Source organism: Polyergus mexicanus, unplaced genomic scaffold (assembly GCF_030449975.1).
Source record: "Polyergus mexicanus isolate NDT 795.1 unplaced genomic scaffold, iyPolMexi1.0 SCAF_7, whole genome shotgun sequence".
Lineage (NCBI taxonomy): Eukaryota > Metazoa > Arthropoda > Insecta > Hymenoptera > Formicidae > Polyergus > Polyergus mexicanus.
The window spans coordinates 974,914-1,001,091 of NW_027223327.1; the positions used below are offsets into that span (position 1 = coordinate 974,914).

At 34.7% G+C, this 26,178-nt stretch overlaps 2 protein-coding genes across 5 annotated transcripts in view; one reads left to right on the top strand and one right to left on the bottom strand.

Moving 5' to 3' along the window:
* The window catches only part of LOC138935194 (uncharacterized), a 106,382-nt gene extending 86,256 nt beyond the window's left edge, over window positions 1-20,126 (bottom strand). The window contains exons 1-2 of one of the 4 annotated variants that reach the window (XM_070299622.1): window positions 19,790-20,126; window positions 13,786-16,138 (exon numbers count right to left, since the gene is read on the bottom strand). In XM_070299622.1, coding sequence (XP_070155723.1) covers window positions 13,786-13,935 — 150 coding nt within the window. In that variant the 5' untranslated portion in view covers window positions 13,936-16,138; window positions 19,790-20,126. Of the gene's footprint in view, window positions 1-12,025; window positions 12,073-13,785; window positions 16,139-19,590; window positions 19,620-19,789 lie in introns of those variants that run through there. The other 3 variants (XM_070299623.1, XM_070299625.1, XM_070299624.1) reach the window with 3 other exon arrangements.
* Window positions 20,127-22,960: 2,834 nt separating this feature from the next.
* On the top strand, window positions 22,961-26,108 carry Car (vacuolar protein sorting-associated protein 33A). Its single transcript, XM_070299626.1, has 8 exons — window positions 22,961-23,328; window positions 23,470-23,666; window positions 23,925-24,406; window positions 24,525-24,645; window positions 24,711-24,871; window positions 24,975-25,520; window positions 25,610-25,732; window positions 25,813-26,108. The coding sequence occupies exons 1-8, from the start codon at window positions 23,230-23,232 to the stop codon at window positions 25,899-25,901; spliced, it is 1,818 nt and encodes a 605-aa protein (XP_070155727.1). The 5' UTR covers window positions 22,961-23,229; the 3' UTR covers window positions 25,902-26,108.
* The last annotated feature ends 70 nt before the right edge of the window (window positions 26,109-26,178 follow it).

A 26,178-nucleotide genomic window follows, 5' to 3' on the forward strand; every position in this document is an offset into this window, starting at 1 on the left:
CGAATGCACATCGACGAGAAAGATAGCACTTTGCTCGCGCGAGTCGAGTGTCATTAAATGTTAATGCTGCGCAATAAAAATTGCTTAATGAAATATAGAAATAAAAATATTCTGCTCAACTGTATAAAAACTCATCTTTTTTTTTTAGCTTAAGATTATTTCATCCAAATAAGATAATTTAAAATTCGAGTTTAAAACTGTCCAAGAAGATATACATATTTACATGAAATTTAAGACTTCAAGAAAATATACATATTTAGGTGAAAAATTTTGAGAAAATGAAAAAATCAAATATAATATTTCTCAAAATATAGACAAAGAAATATAATTTTGCATTTTCTGATCTTATCTTTAAATTTTATTATTGATTATGAGACGAATATTTGAAAGTTAATATGTTAGAATTGATAATAGAATGCAACAGTAATCGAGAGATTTGTTTGATTGATTGTCACAAAATTTATAACATATATTTTAACTTTTTAGTAGAATCTTGACGTTTAAAAAATGAGTAGGCTGAAATCGTCTTGTCTCAAATATCCTCCAGTTTGTATTGTATGTAAATTAGAATTCTGTCTTGAAATCAATATATTCAGAAAAGACAAGATGCGTACGTCGCTCATATAAATTTTATGAAGCTGTAATGTAGTGCAGATTGCAATCTCTTAATTTAGCACATTGCATGCTCCTTAATCTAGGATTAGAATGTATGCGAGGTAAAATAATCAGATCCACGGACACGATCAACAAATGTATTTTCTATGAGCGCTTTGCCATTTTTTATCGAAAGATCATCGACACAGAGAGCCCTTTCACCTACACTTGCGAATTTTTTTACTAATTCTGTCGATGTTAGCGTAAGTTTACGTGCAATGATGTAATCAGTAGTTAATGGAAGCGAAAATGTTATCGATAATTGCGTTACCAACGCGAACGCAACGTCGTTGCTCCGTCATAGGAATCTTCGAGGATGATGCAAATCGAAAGTACCCCTAATACATATTGTACGCATGCAACCCTCGACTACAACAAACACATTAAACGAGATGGCATACCAAAGTGATGGCTTAACATGTTCTCCTGAGATGTCATGCTTAATTTTAAAAAGTAAGCCCTCCGCTTGATATTCCATAACTATGTCAGCCACATATGCTTTGTTTTAAATTTAAATTAACATCGTCATTCATTAGTAAGTTCACATATTTGAGATAGTTCTAACGACTATTTTAACCGGCCTATTTTTTTTTTTTTTTTTTTTTAATGCTATTTTTACCGTGTGTGGCAAAATTACTTAAAATGCTTTCAAGTCGACAATGAGTATGCCTGAGTTACGGCGTAAGCCGACGAAAAGCAACGGCAAAAACATCGTATCCCCGTTGCCAGGCGCACGATGTATCGGGAAATTTGCATCTACGCCCCAATTAAGAACAGGAGAACCGCCGTTTCTCTGCACACGCGAAGTATGTAAATTCCCGTCTGTGTGCTACGAGAAGATGCAAATAATAGCGGCGCTTCTCTCTCATATATGTAGTGGTCCTGTTAGGAGCCTACCGGTAATGAGCGTAAAAGGATATGGCGATGGGGGAGTACGACGCCTTATAAGCAATTTATTATTCTCTGGCAACACATCTCCGCGCATCGTTGCTAGATATGCCAAGATTTCTCAGGCTCCGAAAAAACTTAATTTCGCAGCTGTCACGCGTGCGTTCACTAATTCATTCTTCTCCTTCTCCCCCCCCCTCTCTCTCTCTCTCTCTCACTCGCATCTAGCTATTCCATCGAGGGCGAAACTAGCTATAAATTATGTCGGGAAACAATCAATAAGAAAGTAATCCAAAAAGGAGGTAATAAGGATGTAGATTGTAGATAGAAATATAATCGATCAATTTTCTTAAATTTGTTATAAATTTTAAAATCTTATTCACGTCAATTTATTTTTTATCAAAACATAAAGAGATGGAATTCGTAACCACATTGTATAACTTTCAATATCAGAAACGGAAGTTCTCTCTTCTCGCTAATAATAATTAAACGTTAACTTTACTGGCAGATCATCTGGCGTTCGCCAGATTCTCACTCGTTAATTCCGTTTGATTCTATAGTCATATATTATCAGGAAAGTATTATATAAGCGCAAAGTCGAATGGAAACACGAGAAATTTTAGAAATGGACAGAGATCGAATAGACAACCGAATGCTATCTCGCAAAGCTAACAATATTAACTTGCATGTATTTTTATTTCGATTCGTGCCATTTATTCAAGCATCTTAATAGGATCATTTCGACATGCAAATTTACTAGTCGATATTGATCAAGAAATTCAAAAATAAAAGAAGAAGTAACAATTTTCAAGGCTATTTTCAGCAGGAAGTAATCCCAAAAAAAGAGAAAAGAGTCCCAACGCACCGTTTTAGAAACAAATGTAAATGCATATTTTAGCCGAGAGTGTCGGCGCGGTTGTTCCATCAAGGGGAAACAAGTAGTAACCATCTCAATTCAGGAAGACCAAGTTTCTTCCATTGTCCACGAAGAGAATCCGAGGGTAGGCGAGATTGTCCGAACAAGGATACCGCAATCCTCGAGTGAAACCCTCCCTTTGTGTTACGCAAGTTTGCGAGATTAAGACAGACGCGGGCCAAAGGATTGATTGTTTTCTCGTGCCAAACTTTTATAGCCAGATGATGATTTATCACGTCCATGACACGCATATGTGTACAAACGCACACACAGTGTCTATGCCGTTTGCATCTATATACTATAGAAGAGCCATGTGCGATTAAGTAGCGGAGAAGAAACGAGATTCTTTTTCTATTTCTCTTTTTAATTTATTTCAGTTTATATAAAAGTTTAAAGCTTTATGCACTGGTAATATTGAATATTGATATTGATAAGAATAAGAGTCAGCAGAAATAATTATAATATTGTGAAAGCAAAAAATAATACTTAATATATATTATTACTTACTATCTAATATTTCCTAATTTTTGAAATTAATATTGTATTTTTGATATTTTTACAATGTTACATTGTTTATAATATTATACTCTTATCGATTCTATCACGCAATTCATCCTCGAAAAAAAACGCAATGAAGAAGAGAATCGAATAAAAAACAAGAATAAATTTTCTTTATTTACATTTTCAGTTGCAAAAACAACGAGACTTATGTTGAATGAATATGATCAACTCAATTTTTTAATAACATAACAGTTGTGTATTCAATTTTGCATGTTTGTGCAGAAAATTGATTGCAAATTAATCAAAAGAATGAGGCAAAAAAAAGTGACTCGTACTAAATCTGATATATTTTTAATTATAAAATTAAATCTCATTAAAAATGGAAATGAATACAGAATTCCATAGAAATTGAATTTATCAAATGTTCTTTTGTATATCAAATGTGCGTATTAAAATTCTTTTATGAAGTGACCCCTAAAATCATTGATTAATTAAAAACTAAATACTATCATTTGTCGCGAAACCGATATTTTTTTGCAGATGACATGCGCACGGGAGATTACAGAAACTCACGTTTAATCACGTGTACCACTTAAACGATTTAATTCGATATACTTATTAGAATACTCAGTTTCATAACTGCAAACGGCATTTCCCTTTGACACTTTTCACCGGTATGCACGATATTTACATCGACTACTACCATTTGATTCTAGAACGCCGCTTATTCGCCTTAACAGAAACGCAATCGATGATACGAATAAAAATTCTTTGAAATAAAACACCAGGTTTCGTATGCCACAGCGATCGACAGAATAATGTGAAATTAGACGATGATAGTGCGACATATTTTTTCATCCGATTATTTCCACATTTTTAATTCGATTATCGCATCGAATATTGGTAATCGCGACCTAATATCTCTCTTTCGGTCTACGATATGCGAAGGGAAACAGAAATGTAATTGTGAGAGAGACTCTTTCGATAAAGCTCTCAGCTCTCATGTCAGGGCGGATGCGAGCGAAGGAATGGTTTAAGGAAAAACGAGGCGCGTTGGAAAGGAAGGTCGGCTATATCACGCGGCCACAGAGAGACAGTGTGTGCCGTAGTCAAGAGAGAAATACGATTGGTGGGGATATTGATCTTCCTTGGGAGTTGCCATGTGCAACGTCGTGGCGGTCCTTTGCTCGAGCGACTTCGCGATTCTTCTTTCGCGACAGCAACGCGTCCCGACGCCTACGCCGTCTCTCGCTATTTCCTATCCCCTGCCTCGCCTACCCTTTATTCTCCGTCATTTTCCATCGCCAATCCGAACTTCGGTTCCGCCTTTCTTTACACATTTCCGCCAACGTTTTCCGACGCGCACGGTCACTCCCGATACCGAGCTGTTCTGCCATTTCACCCCCTTTCCTAAAACCCTTTCTTCGATGCCGCAAGTGCCATTCGACACGCATTCTTAAAAGAAAAGAAAGCTACTCAATCTTTCTGTCGCGTAAAACCTTGCCGCGATCAAAAATTTACGATTCTTTCGTAAGAGCAGATCATTATTAATGATATAACTAAAAAATAATAATTTTACATAAAAAATATATAAATCGATTTAATGTAGATTGAAACTAATTTCACTCATAGCAATTTTCTCAAACTGAATTTAACGAAACTGGTGAATAATAACATCAAGATTCGCAAGTTTCAACATGCTGTTTCGAAATATACGGTTTAAATCACTGAGGCATGACAGATAAGACTATCTATGTCACATACGTAGAGTAAATATATTTCACTACACTCTATGTAATCTACATAATAACTCCTCCGCCTTATCCTTTTCCCTCTCGCGTAATTGTGAAACAAAGGGATTATATAAGATCCATACAAATAATTATTAATTGAATAATTACTAAGCAGAAACCTTTATTCAAATTATTAAGCAATGCAAAAGTTTATTTGGCGCACGTATATACATATGTTTAGTATGAAAATTATTTAATTTTTTGAAATTCCAGAATATGTAGTGCAAATCAATAACAGGGGCTGCGATTTAGATTTAAAAAAAAATATTATCTTTATATATGAAATAAATCCCGTCAATTTGCATAAATATAACATCATATTTTCTCCCATCAGAATCACGAATTTATAATTTATACTTATTTAATCTTTATGCGGGTCTTTCTTATATTGTTATCGCTTACACGTGGAAAACATCATGAGAGCAAGTCACGTGCATGCTAGGATTAAATCAAACTGTCGTGTTCGCTTCACACAAGTTAACGCACCCACAGAAAAGATTTCCGAATCTAATGCTATTACTCTTCAATCTATCATAAAATAGGATCGATATAGCGACAATCATATTTATTATTGAAAAAGGAATATTTTAATCTTAAATGGAAAATTCTTAAATCTAGAATAAAATGCCTAGTAACGCCACCGCGTATCGGTTTCGCGCCGACTATTGTGGCGCTAACATCAAGTTATTCTAAATGCAAGAATATATAAGCTTAGATTTGTATATGTTACTCTTGTCTCAAGATAGTAAGACGATCTTATTTAATTCGAGAGAGAAGAAAAGGAATTATTGATTTAATTTTAAAATTGTTTTATTTTTATACCGCATAAGGTTGTGATACGATTAAGTATGTCAAGAATATTTTTTTGTCTCGTTATCAGAAATCCTTTCTGAGAGTGCGATTTGCCGTAATTGCGGTTCACGTAACCGTTCACGCGTCTATGCACGTATCGTGTTCTATTCGACATTCGCGAGATAGTAGAACTACTCTAATCGTGGATCAGACATCACTGTGAAGATCCCGTGAAGCATCGAGCTTCGTTCGAAATAGGAACCCTACTCCGCGCGAATTCTGACAGAGTGTTTGGCATAGCAAGCTAATCGGAGTGTCCCTGTCCGCTCCCTCTCCGCATCCACCCCCAATCCCAATCCCCAAATCGCGAGTCATGTCACTTCCAATTGACGGCCGACCGAGATTTCCCCATTCTGCAAAAGTCCACAGTTTCATGCTTGCAAACCATTCTATTAATTGTAGAGATACTACGAATCTAAGCGAAAGCGTTTTTCGTTGACGGGGTTGATGTCTTTTGTCGCGGCGAACAATTGTTACGGATTATGCAACCGATTCGCTTTTTGTAACACTAGAACTAACACAGACGCGCGCGCTTTTATTTATGGATATTTTCCAATTTCTTTAACTTTTCTTTCCTAACTTTAAATTTTTCTTTCACAAGCTGTCACCCTGTCAAAATTCTCATGATTTGACAGTTGCAAATAACACGAATGGAGCAAGTCGCCGAAACAAGACGACTAATCAACATCGCGGAAAAGAGGCCTCAATATTTCGATATATTCGAGTTCGAGGTTTCATATCTTTTTTAGAAAGGGAAGAAAGTATGTTTTCACGACACTCTTTCCGATACGCTACATTCTTATTTGTAATACGTAAAAAATATCTTTCTTAATGATGCGAAAAAATATTTTTCTTAATGATGCGTATAAGCAAAATGTCTGCTATATATTTTACTTTTCAAGGATTACATGCTATGTATATACTTGAATTGAGCCAGGTGTATACCAATATAAATACGCACATTGCAACGCGAGTAAACACGCGCGACCGCGTAAACAAACGTGCTTCCTGTCACGTTACATATCGACGTAATTATTATGCTCGTTGATTTCCGTAAAACAATATTACTAAATATCTCTCAATCTCTCTTGCGCGAATATTTTTTCTAACGCGATAAGTGAATCGTATTGTCACTGCGTCATAAAATATGTAGTCTATAAATAGTCTCAAATGATATAATATAAATAGTCTCAACGATTGAGATCGTTCATTGCAAAATAATGTATTGTGTGTTTATTATAATATTATAATAAAAAAAAATTTGTTTGTGTAGAATACACATACGACACAATATTATATATTATATAAATTTTTATAACTCTTATAATAGCTACGTTATTTCTAATAATATGCGTAAATGAAACGAAAGAACCGTTTGCTAATTTTTCACGGACCTTTTCATGACAAGTTCTGTTTGTCACATATATGTAAATGAAAAATAAATGTTACGTGCAATAATTTTTTGTACGTCAAAAAATTCTAACCGGAATAATTTCATTTTCTGAGTCGCATATGTAGCTCGATTTGATTTCTCCGTAATTTGGGTCTGCATTTGGTGCAAATTTATCGGAATCGTCAATATCCAAAAGACTTGTAACACAAATCGTGCACAAGGATTTATATAAGGGGGAGCATGGTGCATCGTGAAGGGGGCGCACGTCGTCACGCTTAACGATACGACGGGGAAGTTGAAATAGGAAAAGTAACGCGTCACAACGGAGAAAGAATTCCGACCAGATCCCCGGAGACGTGTTATCGTGCCCAGGAACAACACTTGGATACTACAAGTCCCAACGGCATACGATCCAACAAATGCGCGTCGCGCCAAAGAAGCGCCATGGTATTAAGAAATTTTCGCGACAGTTCGCTTTTGTGTACATATGTACATTACGCTTATTTTAGTTTACCTTTGTAAAAGATGGAACTCAAACAAGCGTTACGTCAATATTATACTCGTAGAATACCCGGCAACTTTTTTCGATTTCGATATCGCTCTGTATTTGTCGACTGTGATGAATAATATGTAATATATTGAACAACAAAGGAAAATTTTGCTCATATCTCCGAAAGGAATTAATGTACCGTTTACAAAAATATCAAAATTATACATTCATATCGTGCATACGTCGACAAATATGGACGATAAAAATATTTCTTAACATACAATTTGCGATGTGTAAAAATTGTGATGTAAAAAAATCTAAAAGTTCAAAAATTACTTCAAAGAAATCTTTAAGCTGTGAGAGAAAATTGCGGATACCTTATTCGACGTAAAAGTCGTGCTACTTATTGTAAATGTAATCTGCGCGATATTGCATTGCCGTCAAATGTTTGCAAAAGAGCAATCTTAAGGGCGATCTCAAAGTGCAGGATCTTGTATGACTATCCTTTGGATAGTTGAGAAAATTTCACATAAAAACTTTTGCAACGATTTTACGCTCGATTCGAATCCTCAAGTCTCGAAATTACGAGTTTCCGTGAACTTTGAGTTTCGCAAAAAATTTCTTGTAACACTTAATATTTTCGACCCAACAGCGCTATTTAGCTCGAACGGCAACCGAAGATGGAAAATGTCGCGATTCTTTCGATTTGGTCGCCACGACCGTAACAGCAATTCGCATAAACCAAGACGCGAGATAATGACCTCGCGATCCGCCCATGGGGTGACATGGCCTGATGATATAAAATAAGAATTCGAGGAAAAATAATATACAATTGGCCCTTCTCGACAAATCGATTGACCGAGGCTTGTTCGATATCTGGCTAAATTGCTTTCGCGAAGGACGGACGTCTATCGAATCATATTAAATATCAGAATCTCTTTAATTAAAACTCCCATGCGAAATGATACGTTGTAGGCGCAGTCAAACGATAGTAAAAGAATGATATTGCGGTGAGTTTTGATGACAAATTTTCAACATATATTAAACGAGGGAAAAATCAATATCGCTTAAAAAAAAAAAAAAAAAAAAAAAAAAAAAAAAAAAAAGTACACGATTTTCATCAATCCGGATAGTTTCATTTTTATAAAATCAACATTATTTTGTAATCCACGATTCATTCGTCAGCTTTATTTTATAAAAAGAATCATGCAATTTCATTTGTCGTACAATACCTATGATTGCATAGTTTCTCAAACAATGAAAAAAATATTGCGCGTTTCTTAGTATGCGTGCATTATGTAGGCATTCGTTATGTATGCATTTTTTTTGTACCTTTGTAAAGTTTATAGAAGGAGCACGAAAAGTGCATTTTGTACGATGTATTATACAAGCTTGAATCGAACCGATAAATCATTCCTTCACTTTTCATATGTGCAGGTATTCATGTTTATATTATTATTTTTTTTTTTTTAATCCTTCGGAATAAAATTCAAAGTTTTTCACAAATTGATGCTTGATAATGGCTTATTAATTATTGCAAAAATTACGCAATTACATATCTGCAGAAGTCACACAAAAATTATTTAATATTAATATAAAATATCGACCTTGTACGAATCCTTTGAAATTAAGTACGTATCAACGCGATTGCGTTAATATCCTGAATTAGTATAATTTAACTCTAAAGTAAATAAAACTCTGAATTAAAATTATCGTCATCCGGATTATAGACACTCGCATAATTTATAGATGGGGAAAGAAAATTTAGTAATCCCTGTTGTGATACTTTTATCTAAAATGTAGAGGGTAAATCGTACCGATAGTCTTGAATAATAAACTTGGAATTGATTTAGCTTGGATAACGATTCGCTATCCCCTTTAAGACAATAGCCTTCTTTTGTGCTACAGAATGTTAAAATAAATGGCTCCAAATATTTGCAACATATTGAAAAAGAATTCAATTGTGAGAGGTGATGGATAAATTTCCCTATAGATTTATTATTGTATATATATTAAACGTCTTATAAAGTGAGAAACATGTTACAAAAGTATCATGATTAAAAAGAAATATAATATATTGGGTTGAACGAAAAGTTCATGCCGTTTTTTCGATCTTCATCTCTTAGTAAAAAACGGAACGAACTTTCCATTCAACCCAATATATCTAATTCTATTTAATTATATATATATATATATATATATATATATATATATATTTGTTTTCATCCGCACATTTAGATAGTTAATTTCTCACTCTATACGAAGATGCACCGTGAATTTTTTCCAGGCGAGCGAACATCGCCGCTGCATCAAACGCAGTGTTTCGAGTTGCGGGCGCGCGTATTCTGGCTGATAATGTATATACGCGTAATTAAAGTGCTATCGTTCGTGTCACGCGACGTAACCGCTTGTTCCGATCTCTCGTAACTCTCCGTCCCCCAGGAGCACTTTGTGCGTGAACGTTCGGAGAGCAATCAGCAATAATTGGGGTACGCAGAGCGCGGACCGCGCACGCCCCTGATGTCTTTATATTTCTGGAAAGTTAAAGAGTGCGCGGCACGAGAGAAGGCGCGGGACAGGTAAGGTAAATAGGTAGGTAGGTTACATGCTAATTTACGCTTCCCGGTCATCCAGCAAAATATTCCGATATTTATACTCGGCGATATCCGCGTTGCCAATTCAATCAACTCATATGTAACACGCGCTATCGATTATCAGCGCCAATTCAGGCGCAATGTCCGGATTTCTTTATTGGATTAGTGGCTACTTGTGCATTTCCTATTTCCGTTATGACTATATACTGCGAACAGGCTTACATATATCCTGATAGAAATATAGAACACACAAATAGACAAATGATAAAATAAAAAATAATTTATCGCGTACGTAGATTAAAAATACGATGCATTTTTATTATACAAGTTTTTATAAAAGTTTATTGAAGAACGAATATTTTTATCCTCTTAGGTCACAGATAAATTTTTCATATCGCAAAACATCATGATAGATACTCGTTCGTCAATTTCTAAAAGGCTAACGCACGTTTTATACATTTTTCTATACTTGATCATGTTTGTGCAGCTGCATTTGACATGTTTTGACGAGACTGTAACGAGTAGCACAACTATTGTTCATTGCCGCCGAGACGTTAGCGATTTGACACGATATGTCAAAATGTCACTTTCTTTTTAAGAGCCAGATGGAAGATATTCATCTTTATTACCGTGGAGATTTGAGCTTGTTAAAATTTTTCTTCGTCATGTATAATTGATCTTTAATTATTGAATATATATACACTGATTCCAAAATATAATAATTAACTCCCATCTCGTAATACGATTTGATATGAAGTATTGTACATATATAATTTCTTGCTAGAAAAATTTATTCGTTACTATTAAAAAAAGTATTTTTATTTTTGCTTTTAATAACAATTTTTTGATATAAAAAAAATTTAAATAAATAAATAATCAAGAAAGAGAATGTGTACAAAAAGTTACACGCGAGCATTAAAATTTTGCAATTTTCACAATTGTTATCTTTCTATTTCATTACAAGATAATGTGTAAAATTTTGTTTAACTCGCGTAATTGTAATTGAAGCAATATGAAATCAACAGAATCGTTGTACCGAGTACCATAAGGTGTTACCATTATTATCGGAGTAAATTGAAAAGTGCATTTTCGATATACTTTTTACAACGGGAAAGAAACATCGAAGTTTCCCAATGGTATCGTATCGTGAATCGTATCTTGAAAGTTATAAGGTTTATCATTGTTGTTTTCGAGTATTGATTGTCTCGAAATAGTAGAGTCGAAATAAGAAGACGATAAATAATATGTTATGATACGTAAGTTCTCTGTCAAGCTTTTGCATTCTATTTGTGTACGTATATTCGAAAATACTGCTTTAATAAATTATTATTAAAGATAAAAAGTGCATTTTAAATCTCTGAACTAATATTAAGATGTGTAATATTCGACGAGAAAATGGGCGATTCTTTTATATTTTTATCAAACATAGTACAACATGTGCTATTTACAGCAAGTATCATAGGGTACGAGGCAACAAGAGAATCAGGGACAAAAAAATAGAGGAGGAATTTCTAAGTAAACAGTACTATATAGAGAAGGAAAACGAAGCAAATAGGCCGGTGGAAAGAGCAGCGACTCTTGAAAACCCATATCGTACAGAATATTAAAACGATGGCAGACTTGAGTAAATTTTCAAGATGCAAGTTTTACGCAAGTTTCAGGCCCACATTAGACGATGAAAAATTCAGAACAGAATACATTCAGAATAATATTCTTCTCGCGAAATTACAAACCGTTTGAAATGAGCCTTAGAGAGATAGAAAAAGAGGACAAAAAACGACAATCGCTGGTACGATAAAATAGATTGCCGGAAGTAATGGACGTTCGTGCGATAATATCAAATTGAATAAGAGCGGAAAATCGAGGGTATATGTAAATACTTTTCAAGCATTTATAATTCTTCTGTACTCAAAGAAGAAATAATATTAATGATGACACACTTACGGGAAGCGATATACGAACCACCGACTGTCTTTTCGACATTTTCTACTGCGCTGTTTTTTCGATTCGTTCTCGTCCCTACGTTGCGACATTCAGAGCTGCATTCACATAGAGAAGAAACGATATAATTTATACCACACAAATTTGACAACCCTATTGTTCTAAAATGGACGGTGTTATGCAGAGAAATGAGTTAAACTTGAGAAATGTAAAAAAAAAAAAAATCTATTATATGTACAAATAGAACTGAGTTGGTAGCACAAAGTTCTAACAAAAAGATAATTTTACATTCAGCATTGTACGTCATTTAAAATGCCAAGCAAACAACAAATAAATTTCTAATGTTTGTTTATGCAATAAACAAGCGTAAATTCTTAAATTTGTCAATATTAAAAATTTTTCAATAATATATTACATACATATTCCGAGCATTCAGAGAGGAAAAATATTAATTAAATAATTTTGTTAAACAAGAAATCTATAAAATGATATTATCCCATTTTATGAAATATCAGAATTTAAAAAAATAAAATACAAGTATCTTGAAGATAATGTAGAACTTCGATACTTTGAGAGACTACTTTTACTTCTAACAACATAATTTAATTTATTCACAATTATTTTGATTAACTCATTTTTGCATAAAACCGTCCAAATTAAATACATCCTTTAATCAGAACTCTGTCATCGATCAATCATTTTATTAGCAATTAAATCTATTAATCATCCGTCGAATCGCGAAATATTCGATTGCTCTAACAACAATTAGCACTAATTGACAATTAAACTTCCTATTAAATTAACCTACTAAATTTTAATAGGGCTAACTAGAGATTAAATCTACCATAACGTTATATATCTAATGTTCCACTAGTTCTCAGCGAGAACATTAGATATATAACGTTATGGTAGAACAAACTCTGTAAATTGTACGAGTAAAAGTACGAACATTATATAGGATGTCGTAGAATTATCAAAAATTGTGCTCATCGGTATAATTATGCCAGTGTAAAGAATGCTTGAAAGAAAATCACCGGTTACCATTTTAACTAAATATTCTTCAACAAGGTTGAAATTGATTCTTCTTGAACAAAAATATCGCGGCATCTGCCATTTTCGGATAAATAATGATGAAAAATAAAAAGATTCTAATGGATTAAATTGCAAGAGAGAGAAAATGAATGACAAGATCTTATTTTTCGGTCAATCTCAAATGGATTTCAATAAACATTTATTTAAAAGCTTAATCATAAGAGATAATCATAAGAATTAAAAATCAGATATGTACGATAAATGATGATGTTCCTCGATAATCTTGTTGGGGAAAAAAATTATCTTAAAACAAGAAATAAATATAATAGTTGGAGAAATATCCGATAGTACTTAGACACCCTATATTTAACCTCAAGCTTCAGGCGCTGTTCTCACCCAACGCACGTGCATCATATTAACGAAAGAGTAGCGAAGTGTAACGTGCAATCGTAATAAGGCTTCGTCACCTATTTCACCCTTCGCTCATTGTCAGTTATTATAGATCACATTAGAAAAGAAAAGGTGGATTTCAAATTGATGAAAAAATCCGTAGATAAAAAGTAGATATATAGTAGAAAGACTTGAATATATTTGCTATTAAATCTTTCTAAAAAGAGATTAAAAATGTTTTTATATAATTATATTAGCAAACATCGTAACATTTCGTAATACACTTGAGAAGCGCTCTGAACAATGAAAAATAGCCGTAACGCACAAACAACCTAATATACCTTGAGGGCAGGAAGGACCGTCGCGAGGTCTGAGGGGATCCGGGCCGTGGACGCTTGATTTGTGGCCCCGTAGCTTCGCTGATGCTGATAACTGCAGAGATTTTTGTGAGCGCTGGCCTGAGCTGTGTAAGCCGACACTGATAACTTCATTTCTCCTTGTTCCCGATAAAAGATCTGATACTCCCGACAACTTTGCGGGAGAGGCCGAGACGCATCCTGGAACCCTCGTGATATCCTTAAGCCACCGTAAAAGGCAGCGCGCGGATAAATTGCCGCGCCGAAAGTTGTCGAAAGAAGAAAGCGGAGAGAAAGGACGCTAAATCTTTTTATCAAATACTCGCCGCAATGTTCGCGTTGTCAATATTTGCCTTTGTTCGTCCCTTCTGGATCCGTTGTTTGATCTCTTTATTTTCAATTTTTTTTTTAACTATTTCGTGACTTATCGATAATCCGCGATTTTTTATCGTGAAATCGTGTTCGTTTTTACGACACTATTTATATTCTTTTATTTTCGGAAGCGAGGAACTTTGCTTTTTTTTTCCCCGCCGCTCGTTTGCATAACGGTTGAGTTGCAATTTTCGATCAGGCGCGAACGATGCGAAACAGCGCGCCATGAAATTTCGAGATAATTTTCCGACATGCGGTTAAAACAATCATCGGGACGAATGCCGGGAAGAAATATCCTTCACAAATCGCTTCGAAGAAGTTGCGCTCCGATGTGCCTTGCCGCCCTTGCGTGGGTGACTACGATCGACTCGTTATCAATCTGCCGGCCGTTGTGATAAAGAGCGACAATGATGTCTCGCTATTCACCGAATCCTCGATAGTCTCGTCTCTTTACAATCGCTGATTTCCCGCGAGAGTAAAAATACAAGCGTACGTGACTTCCCGTCTTTCCTCCTCTCCCAACTAATGGTCCTTTCGGGTTCCTCTCGCTCAATATCCCTTGACACGCCGCGCTGTATTCGATTCGCAGCGTTTTAAATCTCGATCGATCTCGTAAATCGTGACTACCGTAATGCCGGAAATTCCTTCGACCGATTTTCGATGGATCGCGATTCTCCCTTCCGCTTCGTCAATCTTCCTCGATGAAAATCTTCAATTTTCTAATTCAACCTTCGCTTTTTATTTCATAGCAGCTTCCCCCTTACGAGATTTTCGCACAAAATCCCCGATTGTTCGATCAAATATTCGATTAAAAGTATAAGATATATTCGCCTGGATAAAATACAACGAGAACTTTTCTTCCCATTTATATAATGGATATCTTTCCATACGCCTTTTTCATATTTAGTCAGTTTTCGATACCTTCTATCTAGATTGTCCCCTTCAATCGCGTCCTTCCTTCCTCGTCCGTACTTGCCAAATATTCGCGACTCAATTTTCGCAAGTTGTCGCTTTTATTTACGTAAATCCGTTTACGTAAATGCGATCCGTCCGATAAGGATGTTCGTCGAAATTTTCGAATAGAACGGAAAGACGTCGCGCGATGAGATACAGCTACTCCGCGTGTTTCTTGCGCTCGCGTCGATTTGTAAATTTGCGTATTATACGCACATCTGCGAGGTAAACATCAGCAACGGCCTTTCGTTTGCTAATTCGCGATCGATCGACGCGTTCGATTAATCACGGAGACGTTAGTCCGCGAGTCTCAAGAGGAAACGCACGGGGACGCGAATCCTGTCCTTCCACGATTATGAAACCTCTTGTACCTCCGATTCCTCTCCATCCTTGGATATCGCGTCGCTTCACTTTGCGTCGATCACAAGCAGCAGAATAACTCGACTCGCGTAACACGGATGCGCAACTTAACGACCCACCTTGATTAACACTTAAGACGAGTTTAGTTCATCGAGTTGCGGAAACGTTCGCGTTAACGTTTACCGTTTTTCGCCACTTATACATCGCGATTCTATAAGTTTTCGTAAACGCGGAGCTTACACAATCCGTAATGCTTGTATGTGCATGATGTCGATCGCTCGGGAGAGCTCGAAGGGAAGCTGCAAGACGTCCCGATCGATCGAAACGATATTTGAATTTCTTGTATGTCCTCTCCTCTTTACGTTCGATCCCTCGTAGTTCGCAGCTCTCTCTTTCTCACTCGTACACGTTCGATTCTACACACGACAAGGAAGAAACCAGGCTGTCTCACGTTTTAGCTATCGTTGAATATCGTTTCAAAAGATCCGTCTCTTTAATTCTTCGATTAAATAAAACGTGGGTTTATCGTCTCTGTCGCTTCGATGTAAGCTTTAGATAGAAAGAAGATCAAGAGTCTCCGTCAAGCAGCATTTGCCGAATTCTGCGAAATCACCGTGATGGTCGGTGAATTGAAACGGCTTTCTCTTTTTTTCTGTTCGCGATTAATAAAATTTTATTAATATACTCGTAATTCTAGATCACTATAACGAGGATCACGGAGGATCCTGGGTGCTTGTGGAACTTAATATTTCATAGAGCAGCGTATCTCCGATCATCACCATATGTATATATATAATCTCACAACGAGAGCGACGATAAGACAATTTTATGTAAAGAGTAGTTTGCGATGCAGCAACTTTGAATCGGCAAAACTTTACAATCTAACAACTGAAAAACCTACAATATATAATAGAATTGCTTCCAAGTGCACACGATATATATAACAACTTTGTATTCTTAGCATATTTCGAGCATATATCAGAAAAGAAACGACTAACTTGATTAAAAAAAAAAAAAAAAAAAAAAAAAATGGATATGGGAATTTTAATATTTCAATCTATATGTATGTGATCTTCAAATTTATAATATATAATACATATACACACATAATCTATAATCTTTGAATATTTACATGTGCGACACGAGTATATATATATATGCAATTAGAATAATATTTTTGAGATATTCGATATAAAAATTCAATTTTATAATCACAAAGAAAACTGAATAGAAATAGGCAACAGTTTGATGCGGAAACTTTGATATTTCAACATACAATCTCTCCCGATCAGGGCGATACATGACAAACGCGACACTTTGACGAGTGCATCCGACGAGTGCATCCAGTGCTCGATCACGCGAATAAACGAGACCCGTGCGCGTCTTCTGAAACTCATGGGAGAAACCAGGATACGCGACGTTACTGATCGCGAGAAACGACGATCCCCCGGTAACGCGGAATGGCGTTAGCGGAAGAAGTCGCCGATGATGAATGACATTGGCGTACGATATAGATGAATGGACGACATGTCGACAGACGACGACGACGACGACGACGACGACAACGACGAATGTGGCTGACCGACGAGACAATCGCGTTAAAACGGGATGCCCGACGTGTGCGATGTTAATCCGGACGACAAAATCCCGCGCTATCGTTCGCGAAGATGATGAACGCGTATCGCACAAACTCAGTCATCACTTGATATAAAAAAGTGCGAACACGAGGAAAAAAAAAAAGAACTCGGTCAAAACGCGCAGCTGACGGGCTGACGACGTGACGTCGCGTATATAGTATAATACATTCGTAACTGCTCGTTTGTAACTGGATTATCGCCAACGACAACGACACGGACGGAATCATCGACTGACCACTCGACCATCGCGAGGTCTGCCCAAGTATACTTTGCTCGCTATGTATATTCGCCTCGACGTGCTATAACCGGATTAAATATTATCATAAACTCCGCACACGAATCAATGATGTGCATCCGCCTCGATCGTATTCACCGCTGCAATTTGTTTGCCTCTGAACAAAAATTTTATCAGAAAACTAACAAGTGAAAAGAAGAATATATATATATATATATATATCTTTCTACTTTTCTAACTGATCTGTATAATTTAACAGACAAATTATTTCTCGATGTTAATATTGGTCTACCGATTTTTATTTACAAAAAAGAAAAATATAAATATATATTAATATTTTTATACAAATATCGGATATAAATAGTGTAATAGTCTGAGTTCTTTACACAGGAAATTACTAAGAAGTCCACTTGCTATTATGTATAAAATGTATATATATATAGTACATTCAATTGATTATATACATATTTTATGTATATGATATTTTAATTTAATTTAAAAAAAAAAAGAAGTACAATTCTCTGCGAATGAAAACCTTCTCCAGTTCAATTTCTTATATATATATTTTTTTTCTCTCGCACTATATTTATATTATATAAATTTGTTGAACGTTTATTGTTTCGTTAAAATATCTCCCACATCTTTCAATTTCATATTTTTTTTTTTTTACACGAACGTGTTTAGATAGAGCGAAATAGAAAGAAATTAATCACAGTCACTGCTCTTTTTTATCTTTTTCTCGTATCTTCGAAAGGAATGGCCGATACAAACAGAAAAGACAATGACGATGAGTGATTACAAAGGATCTGAGAGGAATCGGGATATAGTGTGGCAGAGAGAACTGTTCGAGAAAGCTTTCTGCAAGAGCTTTACCGAGAGAAGATACCTGTCTAAAGAGAAGAAGATAAGAGCTTTTCGCTTTAAACCATCGCTTTAAACTTTAACCTTATGCACGATGCTATATCAAAATGGAGAAACGAAATTAAAATGTTGATTATAGGGAGACGCAATTATTAATAATATATATAAATAATAAAGTAAAATAATTAACTCTAATATTTATACGATGTTTTATATGTTTCATGTCGTGACACACGCGCTAACTTAAAACTGATAGTTTTCATTACTCGATGCATGCATTTTCGTATATTTAAATATAATTATTTAAAAGATAAAAAACATTGTGTAGATAAAATCTTTGTTAAAAATTAATGAACGATAATTAGAGAAGGCACGGTTTAAATAAAAAGTTACTGTTATGTTATACTTGGTGAATTTGACGACATCGACGAAATATAAAATTCGTATCGAATAGAGCCAAGTTTATTCTACATAAAAATAACGTAAGAAAAATTCTAATGATTTTTTTCTTTCGCAACGATCGTATAAAAACGAAAAAGACTAGTTAATTTTATTATTAAAAAGGCTTACAGTCCGGCTAATCCCTTGTCAGCTGTTCTTTTTTTCTCTATCTTTCTCTTAATATTATGTTTTCGCAAAGAAGTTTCAATTTCCCATGCCAATTTTTTTCTTTGACTATTATATTGTGTGATTATGATATTTTTTTTTTTTTAATGTTGTGTCAACTTAAAATAGGGAAGATATTAGGAGCCAAATCTAATTATAATGTTGCTTTGCTTCCTAAATTTAAGATTTTACACGATCTATCGGACTGTACGGATGTTTTATTTTAGAGGAAAAAATTGCTTTGAATTAATTATGGAGAAACGCGAAATTGAACTCGATATATCTCCGTACGTCATACCTCGTCCTTGCATGTACTGAACTGAATATTAGTATAATTAACATGTTACATTGTTCCTCATTCGATAATTAAGTATCGATAATGAATATAGACAGAAGACATTGTTAAGTATGTAAAACGTCTATGGAATAAAAGACAAAAGAGAGAGAGAGAGAGAGAGAGAGAGAAGTTGAAATATCAAAGATTTTTCACCGACACAAATGTTATGACAATAGCTGTAAAAGCCATAACAATACAATTTCGAGAAAATGACTTTCGATTACGGAATTGTCGTAATTTTCCCTTAAATAACGTTACTCACGCTCGTAAAGAATGAAAAGGAACGCGAATACCGTTCACGAGACCAATTTAATGTCAGTAGGGCAAAGCTGATTATACTTATGAAAGAATGGATTATAATAATAGAACCGTAAATCCGAGCGAAATAATTCTATCAAATATTAACTGTCGCGTTGCTCGTGAACTACCTTCGATCTCTCCGCATTGCACATTTTAGAATAAATATCGGAAGACAATACTATACGTGATGGCTCTCCGAAGGGCGAACTACTCGAAAATACTAACTACTTGAAAATACTCGCGACCGATCCTTAACGAATACCACAAGACACCGAAGAGATCCGCCGTTCCCTTCGACGAAAATCATTCCAAGCAAGATGCGCGCACCGATCTTCAAGCCTTCCTCAAAGAAGTCTGCGAAGTCAGCTGTGGCGACACAATCATGACGATCAAGCCCGCCGATGATGATGACGGATCACCAAATATATCACGATCTTCGGTTTCTCGCTACCTCACGATTCGTGTATTCGCTAACTATGTCACTAACGGCGATATCTCGCCAATCTCACCCGATCGCGATGTCCACGCGGAATCACCTGACCGTCATATCGTTCGGGATCGAAACCGGGACCGCGGGACCGGTATATTCTCACGCACGTGTCACGCGACCCCCGACGACGAAAGTCACTAGGAGACCGGTAGTAACCCCCGCCTGACGAGAAGCACGGAGGGTGTTAGAGAGAGGACGTCGGGACGACAGACGACGTGGCGGGAGGATTGACGACGATGGTGGGGCAATGGGGGAGAGAACGGCGGAGTGGAAAGCCGGCAAGGAGGGGCGGGAGAGCGCGAACGGGGGTGGAACCGAATCGGCAAGAAGAGTGCGACGAGAAGAGAGGGTTGCGAGGACGCATCCCCACCACAATCACGGATTTAAAACCGAAGTTACCTCCCCTTATTCACCCCTTCCCCGCTTTACCTTGCGGGATGCTGCGCAGTCTCCGGAACAGTGACATACTGTCCTACAGAACTACAGACACAGAACGCGCATTCGGCCTGATACAATAAACTGATAATGCTTTTCGGCATATCGTGTAGCGTGACGAAAAAGAGAGAGAAAAAAACAAAGAAAATCGGCAATAGTATATTAATATATAAAAAACTATAATATATATATATATATAATAATAATAAAAAATAGTCAAAGATATATACATGTGTAAATAGACATAATAATAAATTATAATAATAAGCATAATAATAAGTATAATTTTATTAATTTATTGACATTATATATGTGAATGAATGAGAAATTTGAAAGAAGAGAGATTGGTAAGCTGAATCTTTCTATATAAAGATAATTATTTATATATGAAATAAAACAATATAATTTCTGTGAATGGATATATTCTTTATAATAATTTATTATATATATATATATATATATATATATATATATATAAACTTCGTTATTGTAAAAATAATCCACTTTTAAAAATTTATTTTCTTCGACATTTGTTCAAAAATTGAAATCAATTAATCAATGGTTAATGTGTTTTATTTATAAGATAAAAGCTTTATATTATTTAGTAAATTTATAAATTTGTTATAAATTTATAATAAATTACTGTTAGTGGTGGAAAAATCTCTTTCAATTTTTTTCAAAATGTATTTGATATATTTAAATTTTTATTCGAAATATTTTTTCCTATAAAAAAAAATGCTAAATTATTATCTATTCAATAATAGATATTTATTAAATTGATGTAAAATCTTTAGAAGATAAACAAATAATATTGTGATTTTTTTTTAATATTTATATATATCGTTTTTTTTTTTTTTTATCTCATCAATGCAAATATTATGTGATCTAAACATATTTCGCTATCTGTTAATTATTTATGAAATATTGCTGCAATATATTTGATGCAACTAATTAGAGAGAAAAAGTATGCATATATCAATGTATTATTCGCATACCTGGCAATATACATACCTGGTGATAATCGCACGTCCATTAAATCCTCGATGCATCTTGGCGGGAAAACAGCGGACGATGAGAACCTCGGTCGACTTCGGGCGCATAGATGCAGTTGACTGAAATCGAAATTATCGACGTTTAACAGCGATTATACGCGACGCGTGTATTTAACGCGTTGCGTCCTATACTTAAAGACACTCGCGATAACTTTTAGTGCGCGAAACTATAATTTTTAATAAGGATTGGGACGGATACGGAACGAGGTATTCTCGAACGCGATTCTGCGACCCGCGACGCCATATACTATACGCGCTACGACGTGAAGTTTATCGAGAAATATGAAAACGACGCAACGGTTGAACTAAGCGCGAATTAAGCTCTTGCTTCACGTCTACAACTTCAGTCTATAACTAAATTTCTTTCCTTTTTCATTGTATTTAATAATATAAAATTTTTATGCACATACAGAAATTCAATTCTTAAAACGTGAAAAAGGGCATAAAATATATAAGTACAAGTAGTAAATAAATTAAAATGTTTTTTTTTTAGCGAATATTGAAACGTAATTGACACAAATAATTGTAGAACGAGAGTACTACACATACCTGGCAATGATTACGCAGCCGTTGCACTTTCGATACATTTTGGAGAGAAAATAACCTAAGATATGCGAATAGGATGCCGGGCATACGAGGAAGCGATTACTTTTCGCGCGCGTAAACTTATTTCTAATAACGATTGCGAACGATACGGAACGAGATATTCTCGATGCGACTCTGCGATTCGCGACGCCATGACACAAAATCTATCGACAAGTGAGATTACGATCCTCGAAGTATCGAAACGGTCGAGGCGATGCGTTGATATCAATTCTGATATCAAATTTTCGATAATAGCAATCGCGTGCACGATATTTATGGCACATGATATTAATACATTATGACAAATTATTGTCCAATACTTTGCGAGACACACACATTACAACTCTTCCGACTTTCAGTTTACTTTTGAATAGTATCAACCGCCACCTGTACGAAAAAAATATTTGCCAAGAGGGCGCCAGCGCGTGACGAATTTTTGTCACGCGATATTTGTACCACTGCGCACGCGCAAGGATAAGATTGAGTGGCGGCGCCACTGTTGCGCCTGATTGAACGTCGTCAAAGGCTGGTATTCATAGTCAGGTCTTATATTTAAGATCGTCTTAAGCACAATCTTAAGATGTTCTAAACCAATCACAGAATCGTATTAGCATCTTAAGACATTACTTAAGACGGTCTTGAAGTAAGGCCGATATTACATTTGTCGTACGACAAACTTTTCAAGCGTATTGATTAGCTAATTTCTAGAGACTCGAGAAAGTTTCTATTTTGCAGCCAATCAATATGCTTAAATAGTTTGTCGTACGATCAACTTTTTAAGCGCATTGATTAGCTAATTTCTAGAGACTCGAGAAAGTTTCTATTTTGCAGCCAATCGATATGCTTAAAAAGTTCGTCGTACGACAAATGTAATATCGGCCTAAGAACTGACTATAAATACCGGCCAAAAGAACTCTATGATTGGTCAATTGTTGTTAGTTACCCTAGGCACCGGTCGTTTGCAACGTGATCAAACGGGATTATACATGGACATAGAAAATATTTGAACGGAGAATTTCTAGAGTTCTATTTCGAAAATCTAGAAATTTTCAATCCGATATAGCCAATCGGGACGTCTGAAAACATTTTGTCGTAACTTCCCTCAGATTTCTGTCAATATCAGCTATCGTCTGCTACTGTCAGCAGAATGTTGTGATTTATGATATAATGTCATACATAGCTAATACTTTGTAAACAATATAATTATGGCATATTTGACGGGAGGCAGATTAAATGTCAGGCTTATACAGGAACAAGCGAGAAAGCAATTGCTTTGCTTGTTGGAAAAATGCGATGGCCCGAAGGTATTGCAATATAATATTAATTTTAATTTAATCTCTCGTGAATAAAAAAAGATGTCTATAAGAGAGATATATATATATATATATATATATATATATTTATTTATTTAATATATTATTTAATTTTTAATTGTTTTTGTATAGGCTATTATATGGGATCAATCATTGGCTGGACCAATCGGTCTTGTCGCAAAATATAATTTGCTGGAAGAATATGGTGTCGTAAAGATGTATCCATTGTATGGTGGAGTTTTAACAATACCTCCCAACATTGTTAACATCATATTTATTTCGAGACCGCAATTGGAGCTTATGGACTTGATTGCTGAAAATGTTCATGGGTAAATATACAATATATGAATATACAAAACATTATCGTTTGCTGCTTTCGTAAATTTAAAGACAATATTATCAAAAAATTTCAGCATGATCTGTATATGTATAAATATCAAAATAAAAATTGTTGAGATATATATATATATAAAATATTGCAACCTTTATTTTTTATTAATCTTAATAGTTTGAGTACAAGTGATATTGCATAATATTTTACTATAATTACACTATATTAATTAAGTGTTTAATTATTTATATTATAGCGAGGAGGGTAAAAGACCACGTAAAGAATTTCACTTATTTTTTGTGCCACGCAAAAGCCTACTTTGTCAAAAGAAACTTCAAAATCGTGGTGTCTTTGGTAGCTTTACATTGATAGAGGAATTTAAATGTGATCTTTTTCCATTTGATAATGATCTACTATCAATGGAACTGAGTGGATCCTTCAAAGAATTCCATCTGGAAAATGATCCCACTAGTCTCTATCAAGTTGCGCAAGCCATACAAGGTCTTCAGAGATTATATGGAAAAATCTCAAAAGTGACAGGAAGAGGACCAGCTGCTAGTAAAGTTTGGGAGTTATTAGAGAGATTAAGCAGAGAAGAAGAAGATAATAAAGCAATTTCTGCTTCTGCTACTATTGAACATTTATTATTATTGGATCGATCTGTAGATTTACTTTCACCTCTAGTTACACAGTTGACTTATGAAGGTCTAATCGATGAAATATTTGGGATAAAATATAGTAAAGTATCAATCTTATATCAATTTTATATATTTACAATTATGATATAGCATTTACTTAATTTCAATGTTATTTATCAATTTATATATGGAATATTAACATTTTATTCTGATTTTAGATACTGTACAATTACCAGCAAAAAAGTTTCATGATTCTGAAGACTCTCCTACAGCAATGTCTCTAAATGAAAAGGAACAAATCATATTGAATTCGGGAGAAGAACTTTTTGCTGAGATTAGGTAATAATAATTTTATCTATTTTTCTATAGTAGCTCTTCTAACCTTATACTCTTTATTCTTGCAGAGATAAGAATTTTAATGGTGTCGGTCCAGTTCTTAGTAAGAAAGCTAAAGTAATTTCATCTCAGTTCGACGAACGACATGGAGACAAGAGTGTGCAAGAAATTAAACAATTTGTTGCAAGGTTACCACACATGCTAGCAACAAAACAATCTTTAGCAAGGCGTAAGTAATACAGATATTTTTAAACTATTTCTATGATTTCTTTTTTATATGTAATTTTGTGATTTTGTTTTAATATATTTATTCTTTCTTTTTTTTTAATTAGACACCACAATCGCAGAGATGATTAAAGAAGTTACCGACTCGAGTAACTTTTTAGAATCGTTGCAAGTTGAACAAGAATTGTTAAATTGTATTGACACTGACAAACCAAATGCATACATTGAAGATATGATAGCGCAACAACAACCATTACTAAAAGTTTTACGTCTTCTTTGCATCCAATCGTTGACAAACTCTGGCTTAAAACCAAAACTGTTAGATTATTATAAAAGAGAAATAATTCATACTTATGGGTTCCAACATTTGCCAACCATATTAAATTTGGAAAAGGTTGGATTGCTAAAACAGCAACAATCAGTGCGACAGTATGCAGTTTTGAGGAAAACATTAAGGCTTACAGTTGAGGACGAAAGTGAAATAATACCAAAAGATATCAGTTACGTGCATTCAATATATGCACCGCTGAGTGTGAGACTGGCGGAGCAATTAGTACAACCAAACGGGTGGCAAGGATTAAACGATGTGATGGGATTACTACCAGGTCCTACAGTAAACAGTGTTCCATACAACGCATCCTTATCAGCGAGACGTAAGTTTTATATTGATTTTCTCTTTCATTATATATTGTTCGTTTTAAGCGTATGTTTATCTCCAAAATATGATAAATCATTATTCCAGGAAACTCTATTACTAGCGAAGATTCTGGTTCTGAACCACCAAAATTAATTATGGTGTTTTTTATCGGAGGATGTACTTTTGCCGAGATATCTGCTCTACGCTTTCTATCGCAGCAAGAAGACTGTGAGTATTTTGTAAGATTATAATGTGCTTATTTGTTTAAATATAAATGAATATAGAGACATGATTAAATCTAATTTCAGTAAATGTTGAATTTGTCGTGGGCACTACTAGATTAATCAACGGTGATACGTTTCTCACTTCTTTGATGGAAGACCTAGAGCACGCATGAATAAGAAAACACAAAGTAAAATATCAAAGTAGGAATATTTATTATTTTCACGTAGTTAAGCGAAACCCCTGTAAATACTTTTTTTTTTTTCTCTGTCACTTTATTTTATATTTATCCAATTATATACTTAATTCTTAAAAGATATATATATATATATATAAGATAAATTTAAAATATTACAAATATTGATGTATGCATTTTGTATAGAATAAGTACTTTTTACTTATATACAAATTTTCATTGTAAATTATAGATACAATGACAAAATCATTTAAAA

Bases quoted from the DNA above. Each gene is read 5' to 3' on its own strand.
- Car (XM_070299626.1), top strand. From the start codon at position 23,230: ATGGCATATTTGACGGGAGGCAGATTAAATGTCAGGCTTATACAGGAA. The intron at 23,667-23,924 runs GTAAATATACAA...TTTATATTATAG, and splicing joins ATTGCTGAAAATGTTCATGG to CGAGGAGGGTAAAAGACCAC. The intron at 25,733-25,812 runs GTGAGTATTTTG...ATCTAATTTCAG, and splicing joins TCTATCGCAGCAAGAAGACT to TAAATGTTGAATTTGTCGTG.